Below are 26213 nucleotides of genomic sequence, written 5' to 3'. Positions count from 1 at the left end.
TACTTGTGGACTACTGAAAAGGTTAAGAAGAATTCCTTCTTATAAAGGCTCAATATTTTAAAACTTGGCTTTCTTAAATTGTTTAGACTGCTTCACCTTCATCAACCAGAGAAAGGGAATACTAATTGTACTTTTTGAAATGAGCAAGCAGTTGTATGATATAGTTAGAAAAAGGACATAACATTTGTAATAAAATAATCATATTTCTGTAACCATTATATGCACTGTCATGGTTTGTGGGGTGCAAGCAAAACAAAATCTTAGTTTTTTCTCTCATCATGCCTTTAAACTTTTTTTCATTAGGGGAAGATTTTCCTTTGTTGTACCACAGAAAGAAATTATCACTAGGCTATAGACTTGTCATATCACTTTTAAGTTAGTAGAAAGTTTTAGGGTCACTCTGAGTTACAAATCACAGTTTTAATTGTACAGTGAAAACTATCTAGTCGATGCATACATCTTCCTTTCAATCTTTCCTCATCTGGTATGAGCTGCATGGAGAACCTGTGGTCTATGGGAAGGTCTGTGCCTCTCCTCCCTTCCGGTTGAGTCGAGGCAGGAGGAGAGGATGAGTAAAGAAATTCTGTCTTGACTGCTCCATTGTCAGATGGCTTTGATTTTGACACTCTTTCTTGTCGGGATCCGGCCTTTGCCCCTCCTAGGACATGGATAAAGGACTCTCTTCCTCCAGCGATTTCTCCCAGCAGCCTCTGCTCTTCTGGAGGTTTACTCTATACCAACTCTTTCTGTTGGAGTTCCATTACTTGTTCAGACCCTTTTGGACAGGACTCAGAACAGCTCCAGGTCTACTCTGGTCCACAGATAAAACTCACGTGGCCTTTGTACAAGCCCTGATGCTCAGGCTGATCCCACGCCAGCTCTTTCTGGGCTGACACAGTCCACTTCAGCTTTCTTAGACATGAGTCAGACGCTGGCCCTTGGGAGTAAAAATAGGTGAAGGGATTAAGCAAAACAAAACTCATAGATACAGACAATAGTATGGTGATTACTAGAGAGAAAGGGGGGCTGAAAAAAAGGGGGATAGGGGAAGGTAGAAGAGGGTAAAAGGGGAATAAATGGTGATGTAAGGAGACTTGACTTTGGGTGGTGAACACATAATAGAATATACAGATGATTTATTATAGAATTGTAACTTACAGAACTTTATTAACAATTATATTCAATAAAAAGAGGGCTCATAAAAAATAAAACTTAGTCACCTTTTTTGTTTGTTTAAAAAAATATCAAGATCTTCAAGTGGTTTCATTGAAGTTTCCTTTCTAGAATGGGGTACTGAACAAAGCAACTTAAACCCCTCTCATCTTCTCCAAAGAAAAAATTTTATGACTCCTTTCTCCAAAGAACTTTATAAATGCTGTCTCCTTCCCCCTTTTAGTGTTGTCCTCACCTACAGCATGGGTGAGAGTCAAATGTTTGAACAGGTATCAGTTTAGTGTCTGCTGCCTATTGCATCTTTCAACTTAGGTCAAACCTTCATTTTAACATCTTGATATATACCAGTTGGTACAGCTGGCTTGCTAGCATGTGACTGAGGTGTGAAATGGGTTAACAAGATGAAGAGTTATTTCTCTTCTTTAAAACTTCAAGCTGGAGTGGTGGCTCTGCTCATCAGGGCTTCAGGCTTCTTCATTATTGTCCACCTGCCATTCTGGGTGCGCTTTCTTCCTCCACAGGAAAAACACCATGTTTTCACTTCATCCACTGGAAAACGGGTGTAGTGGAGGAGGAGGCATACTTCTACCTTTAGCATGGACCGGAAATTACACACATCACTTCCATTCCCATTCCATTGGCCAGAATCCAGTCACATGGCAACACCTGGCTGCCACAGCGACTGGGAAACGTGGTCTTTATTCCAGGCAGCCATGTGGGCCAGCTGAAATTTCTCTTACCATGGGAGAAGGGAAGAATGCATTTCATAATTCAACTAGCAGCCTCTGCTATCCCATTCAACTAATATTGACTATTAGTAATTCATTATGGGACATGAACTAAACTCACTTTAGAGGATTGGAAACTCTTATTCACATTTCTTCTTAATTCCACTAATACTATTAAATTTTTATTTTTATTTTAAAGGGAATCCAAGGCCTTATTGGTCCCCCTGGTCCTCAAGGACCCCCAGGACAGGGCTTACCTGGTTCCAAGGTAACTTTCTCAATGAGAAAGGAGTTTCATATGTCTATAGATATACTGGCTGTTTCCTGGGCAGTGGTCAGGCATTTGGAAGACTGCAGATGAAATGAACTTGAAAATCAGAGATCTCTATTTAATGTAAAATCTGATAATCCTAATGGTGTAGAAAATGTAATATATATTCCTTGTGCTCTTAGAAGCTTTATTTACACAATCTTCATTTATTGTTTTCTTTGTTACTTTTACTTATGAGACCCTATTCTAGCATCTCAAGCAGCAATATCAGTAGGAACTACCTGTGGTTACATGCCTCTTTGGACTAACTCATTTTTATTCTCACCAGCACTTCCACAGTAGGTCCAACCGCTAAAACATTTACTTGAAGAGATGGAGTCAGAAATGACCCAACAAATAAACATTTTCTATAAACAGGAATCAAATTATCTTCTAAATTAGAACTGTTATTTATCCCTTGGGGAGAGGCATGACACCTATTTCTAATTAGCTGTCCTTAACGTTGCTTCAACAAATCATTAATCATTGTTAAATAAATAAAATACTTCTCTGAGAAGTCTCACCTTCAAGCCCACTCCTTAGCGATGCCCATGTGAGAAGCAGCTTAATAGACTGATGTTACTGTCCTTGAGATGCCTGATTCCGGGAACATCATCGGAAGCGCAGGTTGTTCTCTCTGGTTATGATACTGCTTTTAATCATCGCTCATCTTGACTTTTCATGTGTTAATTTTAGTTGTTTCTAGCATTTCCAGGGACTCTTTATGGGGGGCCTAGGGGGTCCTTACAATCAATTTTGAGTATGTTACATAGCCTATACTTTAAACCAGATCATTCCACATTCCAAATGTGGTGGGGTAAAGTATATATATGAATTGAGCACATGAAGCTCAGTGTTCTCTTATTTTGTTGATATAAGACAACTCTTAGGAGATCAAAGAAGGAATATATTGTTTTTATTTTGCTGCCTTAGTCAAATACTCTTCAAATACCCTTTCCTTATTAGGGAGAAGTAGGCCAGATAGGAGCTCCAGGCCCTAGAGGACCAGTGGGGATTGGAGTACAAGGTCCAAAGGTGAGTTGACCATGCTGCTCAGAAGCATTTAGATGATTTATGTGATATTATGTAAAGTTTCATTTATATCCAAATGAAATACAGATCATGCATGTGTCATCTAACTGTTCCTTTACCAGTGTAGAGTGTTTATTCAGAAAAGGGTCTGATGTTCAGTATAGCTCTTATTGTTAAAGAAAAACCCAAATCAGTTTTTTTTTAATGACTGCTGCTTGTTTTATTTATTTTATTCATTTATTAGCATCACAGGCTCTATTTTGGCACAGAGTGATTCTTTAGAACATTATCACCTGCCGTATTATAAAACAAAGCACCTAGTAGTTAGGATTTCATTAAAGGCTATTTCCCTTCCTTTGTTTTACGGTTTCGTAAGCAATCCATTCCCTAAATCTAAAGCATGTCCAGCCCACTTCTGTTACCCAGTAATTTTATATGTCAACATGCTATTTGTTTCCCTTGCTTTTGCCTCTTATCTCAACTTGCATGTTTTTTGAATTTAAGGTGATCCTTGAACAATGTGGAACATAAGGGTGTAGACTCCCTCCAACAACTTTTGACTTCACCTAAAGCAAGTTTTCCCTTGGTATCTGTAGGGGTATTGGTTCCAAGACCTCCATAGACATCAAATTTTTGGAGATTTAAGTGCCTTACATAAAAAGGCATAGAAGAATGCCTACAGTTGGCTGTCCGCATTCATGGATTCCCAATCATAGAATAATTTCTCTGTACTTTTTTTCAGTAGATTTTTTAGTTTGGTTTAGTTGAAATGCCTCTCAATTATCTTTAATATATTTTGCTTGTAATAAATGTAGTAAGGACACTTTTATATTGTTTGAAGTAGCATGTGTTTTCTCTGAATATATTAAAAAACTTATTCTTAATCATAAATTAACTTGAAAGCAGGTAGAATTGTTAAGCATTAGAGCTGGAAGTGATGTTAAGTCCCCAATTTTTTCATGTCACTTTTATATTCTTTTCTCAGGATTGCTGTAACAAAGCACCACAAACTGTGTGGCTTAAAGCAATAGGAATTTATTGTCTCATAGTTCTGGGGACTAGAAATAGAAAATCAAAGTGTGTACAGGGCCATGCTTCCTCCAAAACCTGTAGGGGAAAATCCTTCTTTGCTTCTTCTTAGCTTGTAGTGGCCAATCCGGGGATCCCTTGGCTTGCAGCTACATCACTCTAATCTTTGCCTCTGTTATCACATGGTGCTCTCCCTATGTGTCTATCTTCACATGGTGTTTTCCTCTTTTTATAAGGACACCAGTCATACTGGATTAGGGACCACTCTAATGACCTCATCTTAACTTGATCGCATCTGGAAAGACCCCATTTCTGAAAAAAGATCACATTCACAAGTACCACGGGTTAGGACTTCAATGTATCTTTTTTGGGGTCAATTCAACCCATAACAAACAACATAATTCAAAACTGAGACCCAGAGAGGTTAAGTAATTTGTCCAAGGTCAAATAGTTTGATTACTAGTAATTACTATTTAGATTTACCAGCTTAGAGGCTTTTCTCAGACACTATAAGCTATATCTAATTGCAAGTACTGCAAAATGGGGGTGCATGATAAACATGAATTTCTGGGAAATAAAATCTTTTCTTATCCACCAGGGGGCGCCAGGCTCAATAGGACTCCCAGGACAGCCAGGAGTGCCAGGGGAAGATGGAGCTGCTGGGAAGAAGGTAACTACGTTTCCATATTCCCCAGGGTAAAAACTACTGAACCACACTATACCTCGGTCCTGCAGGACCTCAAGTTAAACCATCCAGGACAAACTTAGTCTTTTAAAAAAACAACAACAACCCACAAGTCTAAATTTCCTTGTTCACTTACTCCAGAGAGAAAGAGAGCACCAAGCCAAAAGGTAAGTACTGTTTCACACCTTCTGCCTTCTCTCAGGGTTTTGACATGGCATTTTCCAGACCTAGTCTTTCTGGGATTCCTAGAAAGCACTTTAATTTAAACTTAGAGAAAAACACCTTTTTTTTCCCTTCTAAAAGGAGCATCTGTAAATGTATTCAGGAAGTAAGGCCATTATAAAGATTTCCTAAAGTACTTGGAGGGGACATGTGAAATACTCATTCTTCAATGTAAGTAGTGAAAAACAGCAGATGGAAAGGCTAAAGATCCTTCTTGTTTTCTTAAAAAAACACAAACCACCAAATGTGAATAATGAGCCAAAAGAAACTGGTGAATAAATTGGCCTTTTTCATGATATTTCCAAATGCTCTGAGCTAAACTGGAGTTTGATATTAATTTATTCAAGTTGATAAATTTCCAAATTAATTTTGAGAGTAGAGTTAAGGTCTGGCCTGCTTTGGAGGGTCTCAGCAGAGAACCCACTGGCCATGAAAACAGACAAGGTGGGCTGATATATACTGTCTACGAAGGGTCAGCTAAGACATCAGTGTCCTTCCTCCAGGGAGAAGCAGGGTTTCCAGGAACAAGAGGCCCGGAGGGAGCACCTGGAAAAGGACAACCTGGCCCCAAGGTATGGAACTGGCAGTGCTGGGGAAGCAGACTGCCGGTGCTCTGGTCCTGACACTAAGGAGCCGACTTAGGAAAAACCTGATGGTTATTCTTCCTGTGTCAAATGTGTTTACTTCTGGCTTAAAGTTATGGGTACTAGCTTGTGAGCTATGGAAGAAAGCTAGCATGTATGATTCATTTTTATTTCCCAACATCTATTATAAGACACAGCTTATACAAAGAGTTCAACACAGGTTTTTCTTAATAAATAGCCAGACTGGATTTAAAAAACACATAGGAAGGGAAAAGAAGGCTTGAGACCTGAAAGCCCATAGATTTTCTTTAACTATTTATGGAACGTCACACAGTAATAAGAAATATCACCTTATTAAGTGGCAATTTTACTTTCACAACACGGAATAAATTTATTTTATACATTGTAGAAATGCTAGTGAATGCCATCTTTATATGTCATGACAAGAATATCTAAATTCATCAGTAGGACCATTGGTGACATAACCCAGAGTTCTAAGGTGCCTGATGTCCCTGCAGTTTTTATGTGGAGTCACCAAGGCCCATATAAAGCTTTTGAAGAATTCATTATGAGGAAAGTAGAAGTAAAATCTGTACACTTATTAGTACTTTATTTATAATTGTATTAAAATAGTAATTGATTGCTTAAGAAGTTTATGTCTTGAAAAATATTGGCTAAAATTGAGTCCTTACCCTTAAATGTGAGAATTTGAAATTTAAATATATTTGTAGAGTTTCAAACAATTTTATTTATTGACTTACCAAATTATAAAAGATCTTTGGTGGGGGGGGGCAGGGGATGTGGACAGAGAATACCTTTTTAATTAACATCATGCAAACATACTTATAGAAATGCTTGCCTACTAACATTCAAGAGAACTAATGTATTCTAGAATGCACTTTTGGAACATAGACCCTTGAATTAATAACTGAAGCTGTAAGAATGAATGATATCTCTGAGAAACAGAGCTGAGGTTTGAATTTCATCTTGTTCAGTAGCTGGAGAAAGAATATTCAGAGCAGGACAAAGATAAGCAGAAGAGTTATCATATTAGGGAAACCAAGGAGGAAGGGTTTCAAAGGGTGGTACATGCAAGGAGAATGTGCATTGGAAAGAGAGGCCACTGGATCTGTGGCTTTGAGGTGATCTGTGGCTTAGGGAAGGCTAGAGGAGAAGAAATGCTTGGAGGTTTCTGAATGAAGATGAAACCGTTCTTCTGGGAGAGCGTCAGTGGGCAACCAGGCTGGGAACAGTCAGTAGGCAGCTTCTAGGTCTGCGCCAGGTTAATGCCCACATATCTCTCTACCAATAGAATTACCAGTTTCCTTTGGGAGGAAGAACTATACTCCCTCTGGAGGAATAAATGGGGCTGAATTTGAAAAAGATCTCATTTTATGTTTTAAAGCTGAAACAGCATGGAAGCTGAAGAACCACCTGTTAATAGACCAAGGGTGCAAAAGAATTGTGAATTCAAAAAGTCCCCAAAGAAAAACACTGAACTTAGTTTTTTTTTTATTGAATCATATTGAATAAATGGTGAAGACTGAAGAATTCTGAAGTACCCAATACGCTCAAGAACATCGACAAACCCTATATGACTGAGCTGGGCTGGGGCACATCACTTTAAAATTGGCATTAGTTAAGAATGTGGCCCTGAAATGGTTGCTATATGATTGAGGAGGGTTTGTTACTACAACAACTACATTCTTCTAATTATTTTGTCAGGGTGATGAAGGAAAGAAAGGGAGCAAAGGAAATCAAGGACAGAGGGGATTTCCAGGACCCGAAGGGCCAAAGGTAAGGTTTTATACTCTCACTTTTGCTTTGGGGAGCTTGTAATTGTGTCTGGTTTTAATAGAATATTAGATTTCTACTGCAAATTTGATTTCCAATTTCCTCCTCAACAAATACAAACCAAAAACTCCTAAATGAAAAAGGCTTTAGGAAATATACTATTCCAGACCGCAATAGAATGGAATAAAGAGATTGCATAAAATATGTACTCTTCATTGGAATATTTATGCTTCTAAGAGAGAATCTGCAGTCCTCTCTACCAACAATCAAATATTCAGAAGTTGTGATAAAGTTAGGAGATACCAATTCTCTGGCATCTTGCTTTGCTGAACAACTTACAAGGTCCCAGGCTGAGAGGCAGTGCAGAGGGGATGACGAGCGGGGCTACAGAAGGCAGGAAAGTGGGGTTCTCATCCTGCCCCTCCCCGGAATCTTTCGGGCCAATTGTTTCAATCACAGAAAAAAAGTAATAATAGTATCTATTTCACAGGGTTATTGGGAAGACTAAAACTGTTAATAAAACACTCAGCACAGTTCCTGGCACATAGTGAGTGTTCAATAATGTAGTTATTTAAAGAGAGCAAAATCAATACTGTGAAATGTGAAATAAGGAAAGACTTATTCCTGATAAACTATCCAGGACAGGGAGCTGAGGGAGAAGTAAAGGAAATTGTGAGGCAAGCAATTAGGTATGTGTCCTGACTTAGCAAGAGAGAATATTGAGATCATTTGGATGTGTCGGGAAACAGAAATGGCAAACCTAAAAGAGTTCAGGTCTCTAGGAAGATGCTAACTGTAAAAAGGGATAAGACCAGACTATTAAAGAACAACTAAAAAAAAAAAAGGTACTCGCATGATGAGAGCAGGTACAAAACAAAGCATCCCTCATCGACCAGTGTTGTTTTTTTTTAAATTTTATTATTGAGAATAATACAGATGTCCCCCATATTCTCCCCTTTGCCCCCCTTCCACCCATTTCCCATCCCATCACAGGCCTTCACCTGTGTATTGTCTGTGTCAGTGAGCTATGCATATATGCTTATAAATTCTTTGGTTAATCTCTTCCTGCCCTACTTCCCACCTTCCCTGTGAGATCATCAGTCTGTTTTATGCTTCCATGTCTGTGGTCCTCTCTTATTCGTCAATTTATTTTGTTCCTTAGAATCCACATATAAGTGAGATCATGTGATACTTGACTTTCTCTGACTGGCTTATTTCGCTTAGCATAATATTGTCCAGGCCCATCCATGCTGTCTCAAAGGGTAAGAGAGCCTTCTTTTTTACAGCTGCTTAGTGTTCCATTGGGTAAACGTACCACAGCTTTTTTATCCATTCATATACTGACGGGGACTTGGGCTGTTTCCAGATCTTAGCTATTGTAAATAATGCTACTATGAACATAGGGGTGCAAATATTCTTTCTGATTGGTTTTTTCATTTTTTTAAGGATATATTCCTAGAAGTGGGGTCATTGGGTCAAATGGCAATTCCATTTTTTGAGGAAACTCCATACTATTTTCCATAGTGGCTGCACAGTCTGCATTCCCACCAGCAGTGCACTAGGGTTCTCTTTTCTCCACATCCTCACCAGCACTTGTCATTTGTTAATTTGTTGATGGTAGCCATTCTGACAAGTGTGAGGTGACACCTCACTGTCGTTTTAATTTGTATCTCTCTGATGATTAGTGACATTGAGCATTTTTTCATATGTCTGTTTGCCATCTGTATGTCATTTTTGGAGAAATGGTTATTCAGGTGCTTTGACCATTTTTTAATTGGATTGTCTTCCTCCTCTTGAGTTGTATGAGTTCTTTGTATATTTTAGAAATTAACCCCTTATCATTGGCAAATATGTTCTCCCATAGAGTGGGCTCCCTTTACATTTTGAGGATGGTTTCTTTATATCAAACTATACTACAAAGCCACTGTAATCAAAACAGCCTCATATTGGCACAAGAACCAGCATATAGATCAATGGAACAGAACAGAGACCCCAAAGTCAACCTATGCCATTATGGTCAATTAATATTTGACAAAGAAGGCAAGAGCATACAATGGAGAAAAGATAGTTTCTTTAATAAATGGTGTTGGGAAAATTGGACAGGTACATGCTAAAAAGTGAAACTAGACCACCAATTTACACCATAAACAAGAATAAACTCAATATGCATAAAATACTTAAATGTACGTTATGGAACCATAAAAATCCTAGGAGAAAATATAGGCAGTAAAATCACAGACATCTCATGTAGCAGAATATTCACCGGTACATCTCCCAGGGCAAGAGAAACAAAAGAGAAAAAAGGACAAATGGGACTCCATCAACCTAAAAAGCTTCTGCACAGCAATAGACCGGTGTCCCTCAACATCCCTGTTACAAATCCCTATTTCTTGGCACCATGCCCAGAGATCTAAGTAGGTGAAGGGGCACCAGGATCTGATTTTCTTAAATAAGTGCCTTCTGCTGCAGGTAGTTCAAGCAGAACATGATGAGAAATTCCACTTTATAAGAAATGTGTTATATTACTATTAATAACAGTGACTACTCTTTATGTCTCAGTTACTCTTATTCAAAGTGAATATTTTTCTGTATTTTTAAATAAAGCTCTTCTTTTTGATGAAGAGCTGCTATATTTGAAAGCATAATCAAATCTTAATACAGGGTCTTTAAAAAATGTATACCTTCTAGGTATATAACTATGTATTTAAAAGTACAGTAATTGGCCTCTTAAAAAAAGTAGAGTAGATTAAATCTGGAAGCATAATTTTGCTCTGGTCTTAGTGAAAAATTTTTTTTTTAAATATATTTTATTGATTTTTTACAGAGAGGAAGGGAGAGGAATAGAGAGTTAGAAACATCGATGAGAGAGAAACATCGATCAGCTGCCTCCTGCACACCTCCTACTGGGGATGTGCCCGCAACCAAGGTACATGCCCTTGACTGGAATCGAACCTGGGACCCTTCAATCCGCAGGCCGACGCTCTATCCACTGAGCCAAACCAGTTAGGGCCTTAGTGAAAAATTTAACAGGTTAATGATTTATTTCTTCACCATAGGACTGAACTGGGTGGTTATCTGTTGCTAGAATCCTGGTGTGTCATGTGCCATTGCCTTGTAGTTTTGGAATTAAGGGTGGGCACATACATGCATTGGCATGACCTGGGCCCCAGTAGGCCAGTGTGCTCAGCTGTCCAACATATTAGGGACTCTGCAGAGCAGGAGGCCTCAGCTGTGGCTCAGGGCAGGAGTCATTACCAGTGGCTCTCCCAAAGGAGGCAGGAGATCAAATGGGCAGCTCATGATCTTAGAATAGTTCATTCTTTAAGGCAGGAGGAAGCAAACTTTTTTTTCTTTTATTAAATCCTCATGGAGGATATGCTTACTGATTTTAGAGAGAGGGTTAGAAGAAGGGAGGGAGGTTGTGGGGGAGGGAGAAGGAGAATAGGAGAGATAGGGGGAGAGAGGGAGAATCATAGATGTGAGAGGAAACATTCATTGGTTGCCTCCTATATGTACCCCACTGGGGATTGAACCCACAACCTAGGTATGTGCTCTGACCGGGAATTGAACTCACAATCACCATATGGGACAATACTTCAACCACACTGGCCAGGGCAGGTGGAGGCAAATTTTTTGGTAGATGTGTAGGTAGTAAATATTATAGGCTTTGCAGGCCAAGGAGCAAAATTGAAGGTATTATATACACACTTTATTAACAGTCATTTAAAAATGTGAAAGCCATTTTTAGGCCCTGGCTGTACAAAGCCAGATGGCAGGTGGGATTTGGCCCACAGGTTGCAGTTTGCTGCACCTGTTCTATATCAGCAGTTTCTAAACTGTTTGATTATGCATCTCTAGTAGTAAAAAAATATTGACCACACTCCAATATAGTTTTATTTTTAAATATAATTTTTTATTCATGAACTATCATATTAATGTCATAGGTTTATCTAAATAATTGAAAATTTAAAAGATGAGATAAAAACTATAGTGTAGCCCCAATATTATCTTCTAATAATGCCAAATGGGTCATTTTAAACACATTGTAGGGAGTGTGCACCCTCTTTTAATGATAATTGTTTTGCATAGTGTGTTTTGGGGAGATAATGGCACCTACATCAGAATCAACAGAGGTGCCTCATAAAAATTTATATTCCTGGGCCCAGCCCCTAGATCTATTGAATTAAAATATCTGGGACTGATCATCAGTAGACAACTAGATAAAGTAGATGTGGAATATATGTACCATGGAATATTACTCAGCCATTACAAAGACTGAAATCTTACCATTTGTGACAGCATGGATGGATGTAGAGGGTATTATGCTAAGTGAAATAAGTCAGACAGGTAAAGACAAATACCATCTAATTTCACTTTTATGTGAAATTTAAAACAAAATAACTAAACAAAATAGAAACAGACTCATAGATATAGAGAACTGACTGATGGCGGGTAGATGGGTTGGAGGGCTGGGTGAAAATGGTGAAGGGATAAAGAAGTACAAATTGGCAGTTACAAAATAGCCACGGGGATGTAAAGAACAGCATAGAGAATACAGTCAACAATATTGTAATAACTATGTATGTGCCAGTTGGGTACTAAAGTTATTGGGGCAATCAGTTTATAAATTTATAGATGTTTAACCACTATGCTGTAATCTGAAACTAATATAATATTGAATGTCAACTGGAGTTGGGAAAATTAAAAAAAAATATATCTCTGGGACTGAAACCCTGGATTCTATATTTTACCAAATTTCTCTGGTGATTATTCCCTAAAATGTGAGAATAATTGGTCTAGATCTAGGTGGGACAGCGATACTGCTTGCTATTTCAAATTGAGTCTTTATTGAAACTCAATATTGAGACACCAAAAATGATTGAGAAATATTTTAATTTTTTTATTTGAAAACAATTTTTTACCATAAGCTCTCTACTTCTAAGATGGAATATGAGATAGCTTACAATGGAAGACTGACACAAAACAAAATAACAAAGAAAAAAGTTATAAACTATAAGAGACATTACTCATCTAACCAAGTATACCCCAAAACTTACGCTGAAGATAATTGTTATAATTGAACAAATATTTCCCTCTGACTTCCCTGGCCTACTACAAAAAGGAAGCACCATGAAGTGCATAATTTTTATTAGCTAATAAAAGGATGCACAAGAGATAAAATTTTCCTAATACTCAGGAATTAGTTGAGTGCATTTATTAAAGGCATTGAAATCTTAATCATCAATAACTTTAGTCATGGTTTAACAAAGATGTAAAAATATTTCACATTGGTCTGTAAAATAGACAGGTCATGATATTTTAAAATGCTGGAAACACATTTCTATGTTTTTCCTAATGTAATTCCTGCATATAGTTTTCTTTGGCTTGAAATGTAATGAGTATTTTTCTCTGCTTTGAGGGTGAACCAGGGGTTATGGGCCCTTTTGGAATTCCTGGAGCATCAATTCCTGGACCACCTGGACCAAAGGTATGCATTCTTGGGAATATATTTTTTCTTTTTCTTAGACAATTGGGAAAGGGGGAGGGAATTCATGATACCAGTCAACTAGAATTTTAGTTTTGGAAGAACCCAAGCTATTATGTAGTTCAACTCTGATATGGCACAATTAAGCAAACTAAAAACCAGCAGCAAATATAAGATTAGAAACCAGATTTCTGTTCCTGGTCTTGAACTTGTCACTTCACCTTGAATTACCTCCCCCAAATTCTAGACCTTAGAGCAGGTAAGAATTTACTGCATTTATTCAGAAGAATCGTCTAGGATTTATAATCAGGAAGTGTGACAGAAAAGAAATCCACTCAGATTTGAGAGCATCCCCAGACATTCTTGCAATCTAAACATTTGTGTCAAGTTAGCCACCTCTTATTTCAGTGGCCTTTCTTCTAAACCAGCTTAGTAGTTTTTACTGACAGCTTTTATTTACTTAGGATATGAAATTCCCCTCAAGTACATTAGAAGAATGTTCTCTCTCAAGATCTGATAGTGGTAAATTAGGCCCTTTACAAACCACTTTTTTTGCCCCCTGCCATTGTGGTTTCTCATGCAACCTAAAGTCTGAAACTCTGAACATTATTTGAAATGTCCAGGGAGATAGAGGAGGACCTGGAGTGCCTGGATTTAAAGGAGAACCTGGCATTGCTATTCGAGGACCAAAGGTAGGCTTTATTTATGTTCTTTTATTTTTATTTTTCTGTATGTGAGAGAATGAAAGTAGATTTAACGCATCATAAGTTGATGACGGAGATGGTTCTACTTCCAGTATGTTGATGAACTCAAATATAAGAATACACTATTCCCTTTAGTAAAAAACCAAGTCAACAGATCATTTATTTTTCATAAATGCAGGGGATCATTTATTTTTCCTAAATGTCATCCATCTTTCTGAGTTATTTTAGATGAAAATGCAAATAATTATAGAAGACAGCTTTAAGTAGTAATTTCTATTTTTCCATGGCAGCAAACCCCAGCACTGCAGCAATATTTAACATTCCAAATGGCAACAAGCACATCCCTGTGTTCATAAGGGCTTCAGGGCTCCATAATCAGCACTCAGTAAATGAGTAGCATGTTGTTATATAGCTTTGAAGCTGGCTTCAGTTCTATCAAGTTGTCTCTTCTAGACAAAAGGGTTCAAGAACTAACATCAGTGATTTTCATACTTCCAAAAAACCCCACAAAGTATGTGTGTGTGTGTGTGTGTGTGTGTGTGTGTGTGTGTGATTTCAGAGAGGAAGGGAGTGGGAGAGAGAGATAGAAACATCAATGATAAGAATCATTGATCGGCTGCCTCCTGACTGGGAATCGAACCATAACCTCCTGGATCATAGGTTGATATTCAACTACTGAACCACACCGGCTGGGCCAAAAAACAAAACTTAGAACCATCTTTGAAATATAATGCAAAATCTATTGTATACTGATATAAATTGTAGGAATTCTTTCTGAAGGTCAATGGAGGATCCTGGCATCATTTTTCTTAATCACATTAACAGTCATCCTTGCTAGGGTGACAATCTTCTGGTTTATTGGGGACAGAGGAGATCCCAGGGATGTGGGAGGTTCAAGCTGAAACAGAAAGTCTCAGACAAACCAGAACAAGATGATAACCTCACTCCCCAGACTTTGAGGCACACGGAAACCCAAGTTATGTACAACTCCAGGAGAAAATCCAAATTTCATAATTAAAACTATAAATATGACCCTGATTAAGAACATTTGGGTGATAATTTTTATACTGTTTTATAACTTCCTGGATATGTGTATTCCTAGATTTATGATTTATAGTTGCTTCTCTCTGCTTATTCCTTACAATAGATATAAAGTCTAATTAAATATGCAGCTAGGGTTTATAAGCTCCATCTTATTTTCTACTGATGATTATTGGACATTATTGGTGCCAGTATTTTTGGTGCTAGTAAAGTTATTGCTGCTTCACTCCAAGCATTTTCGAATCCCTTGGCCTCTAAAGATGCTCTTTCTGACCTTCTTCCCTAATACATGGGTCTTTAAGCATTTGGGGGGGTTAAATGCCTGATGGAAATTTTGTCACATTAATTCAGTTTTTGTGTATTACTTCAGAGAACTCCCAGATCCCTCCAAAGCCCATTTTAAAACATCAGATTAAGATTTCTGCCCTAACTTATGTTGAATGAGAGACACTTCAAATTGAATCACTTTGCACGATATTTTCTTGAATCCAGTGCAAAGAAGCCAAGTGGCAATCTTCCATCGAAAAGTATGTGGTGAGGAGTCCAAAATAAAAACCCATATATTATTCCTGTGAACATTAGAAGTAACAAGCTAACTAAAATTTTTGCAGAGGAGAAGATAAAGTTCTCCAGGAAAAAAATGTTTGTAAACTATTAATGTTTTAATGTCCTCCCACCCCCCAGTGTGGGTGCCAGAGGCTAAATGACAACAGCTGCTGACGATTTGTTATAGGCTTGGCAGGTATAAAGAAAAACTGAAAGCGGATTTTTATTCCAATTTTCTTTCAACTTAACCAGGGAGCAGTTATTGCTGATGTGGTGGGCCTGCTCCTTGTGTTAGCATGGAGAGAAACGGACATCTTATTCTGGGACATATCCCATGTGGATGCTTACCCTGAATTTAAACACAGTTGGAACAGCATAATAGATTGCTTCTGAGAAGTGAACAGTTTCCTGTAGTTGGAGATACACCAAAACTCACATCTGCAGAAGACCTTGCTCTTGTTCTCTGTCACACAGCTGTATGCAGGCATCTTGGATTTCTGTGGATGATAAATAGTAAACTAAGTTTTAATAAGTGACCACATGTGTTCTGAACATGATCATCCTTAAGAAGGTTAATCATGTAAAACCAGTCTCTTAGATTTAATAGGAAAAAACAGTCGTTGCTGGGGGGTGGGGGGCAATGGGGGAGTAAGGACACATATGTAATACCTTAATCAATAAAGAAAAACAACAGCGACAACAACAACAACCAACAGTTGTTGCATTCATGGTATTCAAAACACTTTTAACTTTCTTACTGCTTAAAGGGTATGCTGATTTCCTCCCTGTCCAATCAATCATTCTTGCATAGGAATAGAATTAGGAACATTTTAGAGAGTTGGATTTTGGCCAACATTTTGGATTAGAAAAATGGCAGTTTGATTTCAGGGTTTGTTATCATATAAGCAAAGTATCGAGAGTTCTGCTACTTTTTCCAATCTTGGAAAACAAAGGTCTATTAATAGAGTTTCTTCCTAATGTAAAAGTCAAGAATGATAGATATGTACTGACAAGGGCCATTGCAAGAGTTATCGTAGTAACAATGGAATGTGGTATAAAAGGAATATTACAAGTTTTAAATATAAGTGCAAAAGACTAATATTGAATGAATCTTCTGGGTGTGTCTTCCTCATTTTTATTTTGATTTCTCCCTCTCCATTTTACTTTCACCAACAATGTCTTTAATTTCCATTTGTAGAGAGTACACATCTCAAAACACTTGTTCGAGAGGCAATAAGCACATTTCTCTATATAGGAGTCCAGTAGTTACAACTAAAAGTTGTTGATGTTTAACTTTATCATGATAAAGCAATACTTAGAACTTTTTCCTAGGTATAAAAATATGAACCATTAACTCTGTGTCCTGGCCCTTTATAACTTAAAAAAAACATACGCTGTTTTAATTTTTTATCTGGTCTTATTTATTCCCCATGTAACTTGGGCCCTATTGAGGCCCATCGTAATAAATAACATTCAGTTACCTTACTTTACACTTCAAATTTTGCTATGTATTCTTTTTTTACTCTTTCTCTTACAGGATGCTCACTAAATTTTCTCATTTTTATACCTTTTCCTGATGTATGCTGCAGTAAAAATCCATAATTTAAAAAATTAAAATAGCAGCAACCAGCTATCTTCTAATTCCTATGAAATGTGTTTTCTATAGCACACTCAGTAATGGTTCACATATATTTTTTCCTACATGCATTTCATGATTCCCACCACATATAAGGAGTAAGACTTATGAAGAGATACTAAGTTACCATATGTAGTAGGATTTCCTTCTAAACATTTCCAAATCATTCCTTTTGCACTTATCAAATCTACTTTTGGCATATTGAGTTGGTAGTGTGCTTACATTTTACCAGGTGCCCCACAGTTTAGTCTTATGATATCACCTGGTGTTGGAATTTATCCAGGGTGCCCAAGGCCCGCGAGGACCAGTGGGTGCTCCAGGACTCAAAGGCGATGGCTATCCTGGTGTGGCTGTAAGTTTGGGCGTTGCTTTTATTTCTTTCCTTCTTCCCTGCCTTCCCTCCCCTTCTCCTTGTTTTCCTTCTTCCTGCGCTCCCTTCATCACTCTTTTCTCTCTGCCTCCCTTCCCTCCCTTTCCTCCCTCCCTCCCTCCCTCCCTCCCTCAATCACTCCCGCCCTCCCTCTCCCCCTTTCTGCCTCCATCTGCCCTCCCCTTCCCTTCCTTCTTTCTTCCTTCTCTTCCTCCCTCCCTTTCTCTCTTTCTCTCTCTTTTTCTTTTCCTTCCTTCCTTCTTCCTTCCTTCCTTCCTTCCTTCCTTCCTTCCTTCCTTCCTTCCTTCCTTCCTTCCTTCCTTCCTTCCTTTCCTTCCTTCCTTCCTTCCCTTCCTTCCTTCCTTCCTTTCCTTCCTTCCTTCCTTCCTTCCTTCCTTCCTTCCTTCCTTCCTTCCTTTCTTTCTTTCTTTCTTTCTTTCTTTCTTTCTTTCTTCTTTCTTTTCCTCCCTCCCTCCCTCCCCCTCTCTCTTCCCTCCCTCCCTGCCTCTCTTTCTTTCTTTCTTTCTTTCTTTCTTTCTTTCTTTCTTTCTTTCTTTCTTTCTTTCTCTCGAATACTGCAAACAAAGTTGCTCACTCTCTCCCTTATCATGACATCTAGGGACCTCGAGGATTACCAGGACCCCCGGGGCCAATGGGTTTACGTGGAGTGGGAGACACTGGAGCAAAGGTGAGATTTTAAAGTAGGTAACATGGTAGCTTCTAGAGGGACATGATTGGTATGTGTGTTTTTTTTTTTTTTTTAATCAGGCATGATAGAAGAGTAGGGGTATCTAAAGAATTGATAAAGTTATTAATCCTCATCCATGGACTTCCTGGGGATCTTGCACTCATTTGAACATGTAGCGTAACTTTATGGTTTTTCTCTTGCTTTCCTTGTGGCAATCCTCACGTCCCTTTGCTGCTTTGTCTTCCTGCACCGAGATCAGTTGGTTCAGAGCCCTCCTCTCTTTCCACTAGCCACGTGCCAATGGTATCCCAATTTCTATCTTCCCTGCTCTAAGCTCTGGTCTCACACCTCTGGTTTATTCCACACAGCTCCTCTTAGATTTCTCACAGACATCTCTAACCTAACATCCAAATGGAACCTTTGCTTTTCATCCCATAAGGCTGTAAATAGCACTTCCACGCACCCCACGCTGATGTGATGATACCTGAGTCATTCTTGGTCCCTTCTTTCCCCCTCCTTCCTCCACGTCCAGCCCCCATGGTAAATCCTGTCAGTTCTACCTTCAAAACATATCTTGACTCTGGCTGGTTTTCTCCTGCTGTTTCCACCGGGGAAGACTGCCTGGGCTATTAAAATAGCCTCTTCACTGGTCTTCCCTCTTTACCTCTGGCCTTCTATTACCAAGTGGGCAGAGGGCTCTTTTGCAACCATAAATCAGATCATATCTCTTTCCTTCTCAAAAAACACTCTGGTGGCTTCTCTTTGTGCTGAGAACAAGCTCCAGCCACTTTCCATGGCCTATGAGGCCCTTCATGACCTGACTGCCCCTTCCTCTCTTGCTGCCAATGCCACGCCTCCCCCGCACCCCCCCACCCCACCCCCACCCCTTTGCCAAGCCACACCAGCCTATACTACACACTGCTTCAGCTCATCCCTGCTTCCAGGCCTTGGTTCTGTCAGGATGACTCACCTCCCTCACCACCCATTCAAAAGCAATCATCTTTCTCTCCCCTCCCTCCCTCCTCATCATTATCATACCCCTTTGTGTATTTCCTACATAGCAGGTGTCACTTTCTGAAATCATCTTGCTCATTTCCTGCCTTGCATACTCCGTAAGAGTAAGTTTTCTTGAATGCAAGCTCTTTGTTTTGTTCCCTGCTAAATTCCCCACGCCAGACCTAGGGGTGCCACCCAATAGGAGCTTTATAACATGTTGAATGAATGGAAAATTAATGAATGATCAATATTACCTGAAAGAGAGCTTTTTTCCTTAGAATACACCAACTCAGTTTTGTTGTTGTTGTTTTTTTTAGTTGTTAAAACGGTTTATTCCTGGGAGCATGTCTGGGCAGCATCCACGTACTCTGCCACCATTTTTAATCTTCTTAAAATTGTTTATCTTGAAATATTAATGTTTATTGTGTGTAACATTATTATATTTAAAATCGTTTTTCTTGTAAACAACTCAGTTTTTTTAATGCATCCAGGTCATTAGGGAGAGCTGCTGTAAGTACTCAATGTCAACGTTTAGTCTTTTTTTTGGTCTCTGCCCCATCGCTTAGGAGTGACCACACCTTGAGACTGCTTCTGTGTGATGAATGAGGCAGGCGTCCTCTTGTCCTCTCCCAGTAGAATGAAAGATTGAAGACCCATGGCACTGAATATCCTGTCCCAAGGAGGTCTCTGTCTGTCAGGGTGATCATGGGAGTCCAGGAGAGGCTTGTCTGAAAGTGCCCAGTAGCCTGTGCAGAGCAGACACCCCCAGGTGCTTTGATCAAGGATCTGGCTTGGTCAGACTAAGGACTGACTCCAGTCCTCTACTCACCTCGGCAGTGCCACTGACCTTACTGAGTTTAGGTATTGTAGTATTTTTTTTTCCTTTAAGGCAAAGTATCTGTAAAATGTTAAAATTTAAACCTAGAAAGAAAAAAGAAAAAAAATTTTGTTTTTACACCACATATTCCTTTAGTTAGAGAAATAGAAGCTTATTCCTATTTATAGTGAGGCATGATATAAAATCTGTTAAGTATATACTGGAATGTATTTGTATTCCAATGGAATTGTATGATCATTTACATTTCCAGAGTAGATTATTATAAAAATTTTTATATAAGTATGTATTGTATTATGTTAACTATGCTATTATGTTACTATCTTACAGTGAGCAATAATAATTAGCCACAGATAGAGAACATTTAAAAATTAGATTTCTATTAATGTTCACTGTCAGATTACTTAACATGTAGACTAAAACATTTACTAAATGATTTCATATACGGCTTTTCTCTAAGTCCCTTGTATTTATTTCCATATACACTTCAGGGGGGGAAATCAAGGAAAAAACTGTTCTTTCTAAATTTTATCCTGCCTATTTTTTTGTAACAGTCAACATGTTGCCAGAAGCTCTGTCTTAAGTGAAATGGTATCTTTGTGAGCCCACAAGGGGGGGCTGAGTGGAAGCAGCACTTCCAGCTGAAAGGAGAAGAGAACATTAGCCTGGACCTGCCTCTGTTCACCTACCTCCCTCTCTGCTGCCTTTTCCTTCTCTCTGCTGCCTATTTCTGCCTATGCAGGGAAATTAAGTTATCCTGGTGATCACTAGCCCTGGAGGGCGATGTCAGGAGTGTGAGCTAGCCTTAGAATCCAAGGACTTGGATCAATCATTTAAAAATACAGGAAATTTTAAAGGCAAAAATCAGCTTTTCGTAAGTTTCAAAACCATCTCTCCTCTTTTAAAGCAGCCTTCACATCTCTATATGGCCTTTTCTTTTTCTTTCTTTTTTTTTTTAAATATATTTTATTGATATTTCACAGAGAGGAAGGGAGAGGGATAGAGAGCTAGAAACATCGATGAGAGAGAAACATCGATCAGCTGCCTCCTGCACAACTTCCACTGAGGATGTGCCCGCAACCAAGGTACATGCCCTTGACCGGAATCGAACCCGGGACCTTTCAGTCCGCAGGCTGACGCTCTATCCACTGAGCCAAACCGGTTTCGGCCTTTTTCTTTTTTTTTTCCTAAAGAAAACTTGGATGCGTGCGCATGTACACACGAACAGAAGCTGGTAAAGAAAGGAAAATATTCAGAGAAGTCTAATTCCCACTTAACTTTGTCCTTCTGGGTTGGCAGAGTGAAGGTGAAACTTTCAAAATACTTACAGTTGTCAGTGGTAGCAAAAGTGCAGGACCTAAGTGTGTGCAAAATTTCTCCCCTTCCATTTTGACTTTTAAAAAGGCAGGGAAATCATATTATGTGTGTGTGGTTGTATAGACATATATAGCTGATACGTTTTTCATTAAAACTCTGTGTAGTCACCTTAAAATACTGGCCTTAGGGCATTAACTTATAAAACAAATGTGTTTTGAAATGAGGAAACCATTAAGGCAGACTATTAATTTATGGTGGGCTTTTGTGATATTTGGTTAAGGTCACATGTGTTTAACATATGACACAGACATTTGAATCAAAGCTTCTATGTTTCAAAACATATAAAAACCAGTCCCTGACTTCTTGCACCCTTGTGGTGCTCCCGGGCTTTCTTCCAAGTGGACGAATTCCTTATGACATCAGTGGCTATAGCACTTCTATATACATTACCTTGAATATAATCCAAATTTTGACAAGGGCTTCTGAGAGATTTCTAAAAGTCTTGTAAAAACTACAACGTTCAAGGTAAAAGCAGATATAGTTTTAAAATCCACTTTGGAAACACACCCTGAAGAGGAACAGACAATTTGGTTTCTTGCTAAGTGGGATGCACTCATCCAGTGCCCTGACCCCTGGATCCACATTCCCTGCTCCACTATGGGGAAGTCAAGTTCAGAGATCCTGTGTAACACTGCCTGCATTTCTGTACTGGACCCTAGAGACTAAGAAGGACCCTTTGTGATTTGGGGACAATCATTATATAAATCTCATTTCCCTTTGAGAAACTCAGATAACTCCTTCCCCCCCCCCTCCACTCCCCGTATTTTCACCCCCAAAGACTCATGAGGTGCATATTGTCCCAGGGTCATTCACTGACACCTCTGAGGGTAAGAGTTTGTTCTTGGCCTCTTAGAAGAGGGATGAATGCAAGGAGTGGCTCTCTGGAGCTCCATAAAGGCAGGTGCATCCCCCCATGTCCCTCTCTGAGCTCTTTTAGCCCCTTCCGTGTGCTAGTTCCTCACAGAGAAAGCGTGGCCTGTCCAAAGCTCTGGGGCCGCTGAGCTCAGGCAGCTCTTGCACAGAGCAGATCAAACCTGGCATTTGGGGCCCTCAAGGGACCTCTTAACCATCGAGTGGTTGGAATAAGGTCTGTGGGCAGAAAGACTTTTGGGTTGTTGTTATTATTATTGTATATTACCTAAATATTATATACTATCTAAATATTTCCAGGATATTGTGACATTTTTAAACAACCCACTTATAGACGAGGAAAGCAAGAACCTAAAGACTGAACAATTTGCCCCTTTGTAATATAAACTATAGTTTTGATACTATAGTGTGTTTGTGTATGAGAGGGACACTATGAATATGGATGAAAGACTAAATGGATGAAGAAATCAGAGCAGAAAGAATGGCTTGGCCTGATGTATATATAGGTGCTCAGGCTGCAGAGCTGTCCATCTTCTGACTATCAGGGCACCATTTATTGTTCAGCTGGATTGTTTCTCTTTCCAATCTAGCTTTTCCATCGTCATGACTTAAATTATGTAAACATTAAAGGGAAGCATAAAACCCAAACCCCAAAGAGTTAAACATTTTTCAAAAGCTTTAAATGTTTAACTATTGAATGTTCCCAGCATCTGAATCCCTCCTCTGTTCTCCGCAATGGCTCACATATGTGCATACCACCAACAGGCCGTGGCGGAACAGAGGAGCGATTCACAGAGCTGCATTCGGAATTTGTAGATTCCATCGGCGGACATGGAGTGGACAAGGAACTCCATTTTGAACAGTGTCTGACAAGGAGGGCTGGCCTAGGACACAGACTTCATGATAATGAAGTTAAGGGTCCATGATTCCAAATTGGAGTTGAAGAAACCCACCTCCCAGAACTTGACTGCAAAATTGCTATAGGCAGAACAATCAGCTCAAAAAAACAGGACTAATTAAAGCCAGAGCCATATCAAATTTAAATGCCAGACGATTTGACCTTTAGATTTCAGCAAAGGTCACATTCAAACCCAGAAAACTTGACTAGGTGACTTTTCAAGGTTACTTCCCCACTCAGTTCTATGCATGATCGCTAACATCAGAGCTGCACTCCAGGCAATCTCATGATTTTCAGTATTGCTTTTCTCTCTGCTGTTTTCCTAGCTCTGAAGTACACACATACGCATACGTTCCCTTCAGCCCTGGAGACACACGCTAAGTCTTCTTAACATTCTCCACCCATGCCACCATCAATATATTTTTATTTTTCATCATGCAGACTGGAGGAGATTTTCCCCAGTGGAAAATTATATTGAATATCAGTAAAAGAGAGCCTTTTCCCCCATGTCATTAGGGGGTAGTGTCGATGTTTCTGTTTTCAAGGTTTAAAAATCAGCTGAATAAGACTCTCCCTCTCCAATGTGATTCTTGGCATAGGAGAATCATTTGCTCATCTTTGATGAGGTGATTTTGAGAAAAGGAAGAAACTATCAACAACAAACCTCCTAAATCCTAAAGCAAGTTTTTAAAATTATTATGGGCATTGATTTACTGCTACTTTGGAGTAAGTATTAAATTTCTAGAAGAGAAAATGATTTGAAGAATTGAAATTATTTTAAATACTTTGAAATTCAAATCTGGGAAAAGACACTAAAGGAAATGTTATGTTTTCTAGCATCTTCTTAATCATTTTCTCATTCCCTTGATATTTGTGCTGGTAATTGTTACTGTCTCCCTTTTCAGCATGTGTCAGTGAGAAGTGACTGAGGGATATTAACAATGGCCAGTCAATAATCGATACACATGGTCAATGTCTGGGTTGTTTGTCCATAAGCTTAGAAGGCCTCTAAAATTTCCATTGACATTCTGGCAACACAAGTGAGATATTTAAGAGTTACTAAACCATTTCATATGCTCATTACATCATTCAGTCCAGAATGGTACTTACGCTTGTGGTAGTTGGAGCTTGGTAGTTATATCTTAATTTTATTTAAAAGCCAGAAAGAAAGAAACATTAAACAGCTGCTAATCATCACTTTGACTTCTACCTTATTTTAAAACTCAAGCATTCCTTGTTTTCATCATTTAGTAGAATCTTCAGTATACCATTCCTTCGAAAATTCTCAAGAAGCTAATTATTTCCACAGTGAATTTAATTTGTTTTTTTATTGTCCCCGAGTAAAAATATAAAAGCACAAAATCTCTTTTAGAACAACTGCAACTTGCTTCTACAGTCTTCTCAAAGAGTGACAGGGATTTAATTGACACAGATGGAGAAATAATGATTAAAACCTTATTAAGGTGTGTGGGGAACAGGGGAGAGAGATAGTCTAATGGGCAATTTTGTCTCTATAAGCACTATCTTTTCAAATATTGTATTTCAGTCTTATAAAATATAACAGACTGTCTCCTTATCACTACTCTGCTTGAGACCTCTGCCACTTGTTAGCTGTGTGACCACAGCAAGTCATTTAATCTCAGCGAGACTTAGCCTCCTCATCTTTGATTTGGGGTAAGGATGTCTACTTCACAGGGTTATTCTGAGAAATTAATAGAATTATGTCTTATAAAGCATTTTTACAAATTCTAACCTACTAAAGTAGTAGAAGTAAAAGGAGTAGTAATAGCAGCCACAGTATGCATTTTTCGGCTAAATCAAGTATATTGCAGTTGGATAAAAAGAGAGAATAAGAATTTGTGTAGGCAGGAAATCTGGAATGAGACCAATTAAAACATTGGGGTAAACCACAAAATTGAGGAATGGCAATGGAGGGAAATGGAAAGGGAAGCCTTAGACATCTGGGTACTTGTGCAGATTGTGTGGGCCTCTTAGGAATCTTATAATCAGGACATTTTCCTTCTTCTCTTTGAGAGAGTGTGATGGACTCAATGTAGGGAAAGAAACTTACGCAGCCACATAGCCATGTGTTTGCATTAAGTGGCAGCTGGAGGAAAGTCTATGGAGAAGTTAGCATATTTCATCCAGCCCCAGCCAAAGATGAGAGATGAACTCTGGAGTCAAACCTTGGTTTGAATTGCCTCTGGCTGTATGGTTTTTGGCAAATCATGTATTTATATTATTTTCCTTATTTGTAAATTGGAGTAAGATGATGTTCATAGTATCACATAAGAAAATGAATGAAAAGCACCTGCTATGTAATAAACTTAATACATTTTAATTATTTATTTTATTATTAATTGTAATAGTTTTAAGAGGAACCAAGGCAAAGATTTACCAATGAGAAAATGAGTAATCATGATAGTGCTTTTGCTTTTTTTCTTTCTTTTAAAAAGTAAAAGATTCAGCCCTGACCGGTTTGGCTCAGTGGATAGAGCATCAGCCTGTGGACTCAAGGGTCCCAGGTTCAATTCCGGTCAAGGGCATGTACCTTGGTTGTGGGCACATCCCCAGTAGGGGGTGTGCAGGAGGCAGCTGATTGGTGTTTCTCTCTCATCGATGTTTCTAACTCTCTCTCCCTCTCCCTTCCTCTCTATAAAAAAAATCAATAAAATATATTATTTAAAAAAGTAAAAGATTCAATAAAGCGATTACTAGGATTATTATAAGATTATGTATGATTTTAAAGGGGTTGAAATTAATCACTCTGCAAGGTTATGGTCTAAGTAAAATCTTCACCAAATCATTTGTTAAGTTCACATATACAAGTACTGCAGATGGTCCTAAACTTGACCATTTCCTGTCAAAATGAAAGGAGTGTCTCATCTAGAATCCCTTTTGTGGGCCAAAAGGAAGCTGTTGGCAATCTAATAGTTGTTCTTTTTTTTGAGAGAGTGGAAGTGGCAAGGAGGGGTAGGACTTAAGCTATGGTCTTATGAAATTGACGGTATAGCTACAAATGCCAACTCCACAATTGGCTTTCTGGTTTGCTCCTTGTCTCCTAATGCAAGGGCTCCCTCTACAGGCTCCAACAACCCTCCGATTCTGCATGGGAAGCTAAGTCCAGCTATGCAAGTACCGGTTGCAATTCTTTTTACTTGTGAGTGTTGCTGTAGCCACTGACAACAAAACTGAAGTGTCATGGTAAAC

General features: G+C 38.7%; 1 protein-coding gene across 1 annotated transcript in view; it reads left to right on the top strand.

The window, feature by feature from the left end:
• COL28A1 (collagen type XXVIII alpha 1 chain) overlaps positions 1 to 26213 on the top strand; it is a gene marked incomplete at both ends in the record, with an annotated part of 145870 nt that overhangs the window by 57352 nt on the left and 62305 nt on the right. Inside the window, 9 exons of the mRNA XM_080664115.1 lie at positions 2101 to 2169; positions 3178 to 3246; positions 4871 to 4942; positions 5683 to 5751; positions 7489 to 7560; positions 12977 to 13045; positions 13666 to 13734; positions 17253 to 17321; positions 17959 to 18027. Of these exons, the coding sequence (XP_080520241.1) occupies positions 2101 to 2169; positions 3178 to 3246; positions 4871 to 4942; positions 5683 to 5751; positions 7489 to 7560; positions 12977 to 13045; positions 13666 to 13734; positions 17253 to 17321; positions 17959 to 18027 (627 nt within the window). The remainder of the gene's footprint in view (positions 1 to 2100; positions 2170 to 3177; positions 3247 to 4870; positions 4943 to 5682; positions 5752 to 7488; positions 7561 to 12976; positions 13046 to 13665; positions 13735 to 17252; positions 17322 to 17958; positions 18028 to 26213) is intronic.

Source organism: Plecotus auritus (genome assembly GCF_963455305.1).
Source record: "Plecotus auritus genome assembly, chromosome: 4".
Taxonomy (NCBI): Eukaryota; Metazoa; Chordata; class Mammalia; order Chiroptera; family Vespertilionidae; genus Plecotus; species Plecotus auritus.
This window is presented reverse-complemented; position numbering and strand designations above follow the sequence as displayed.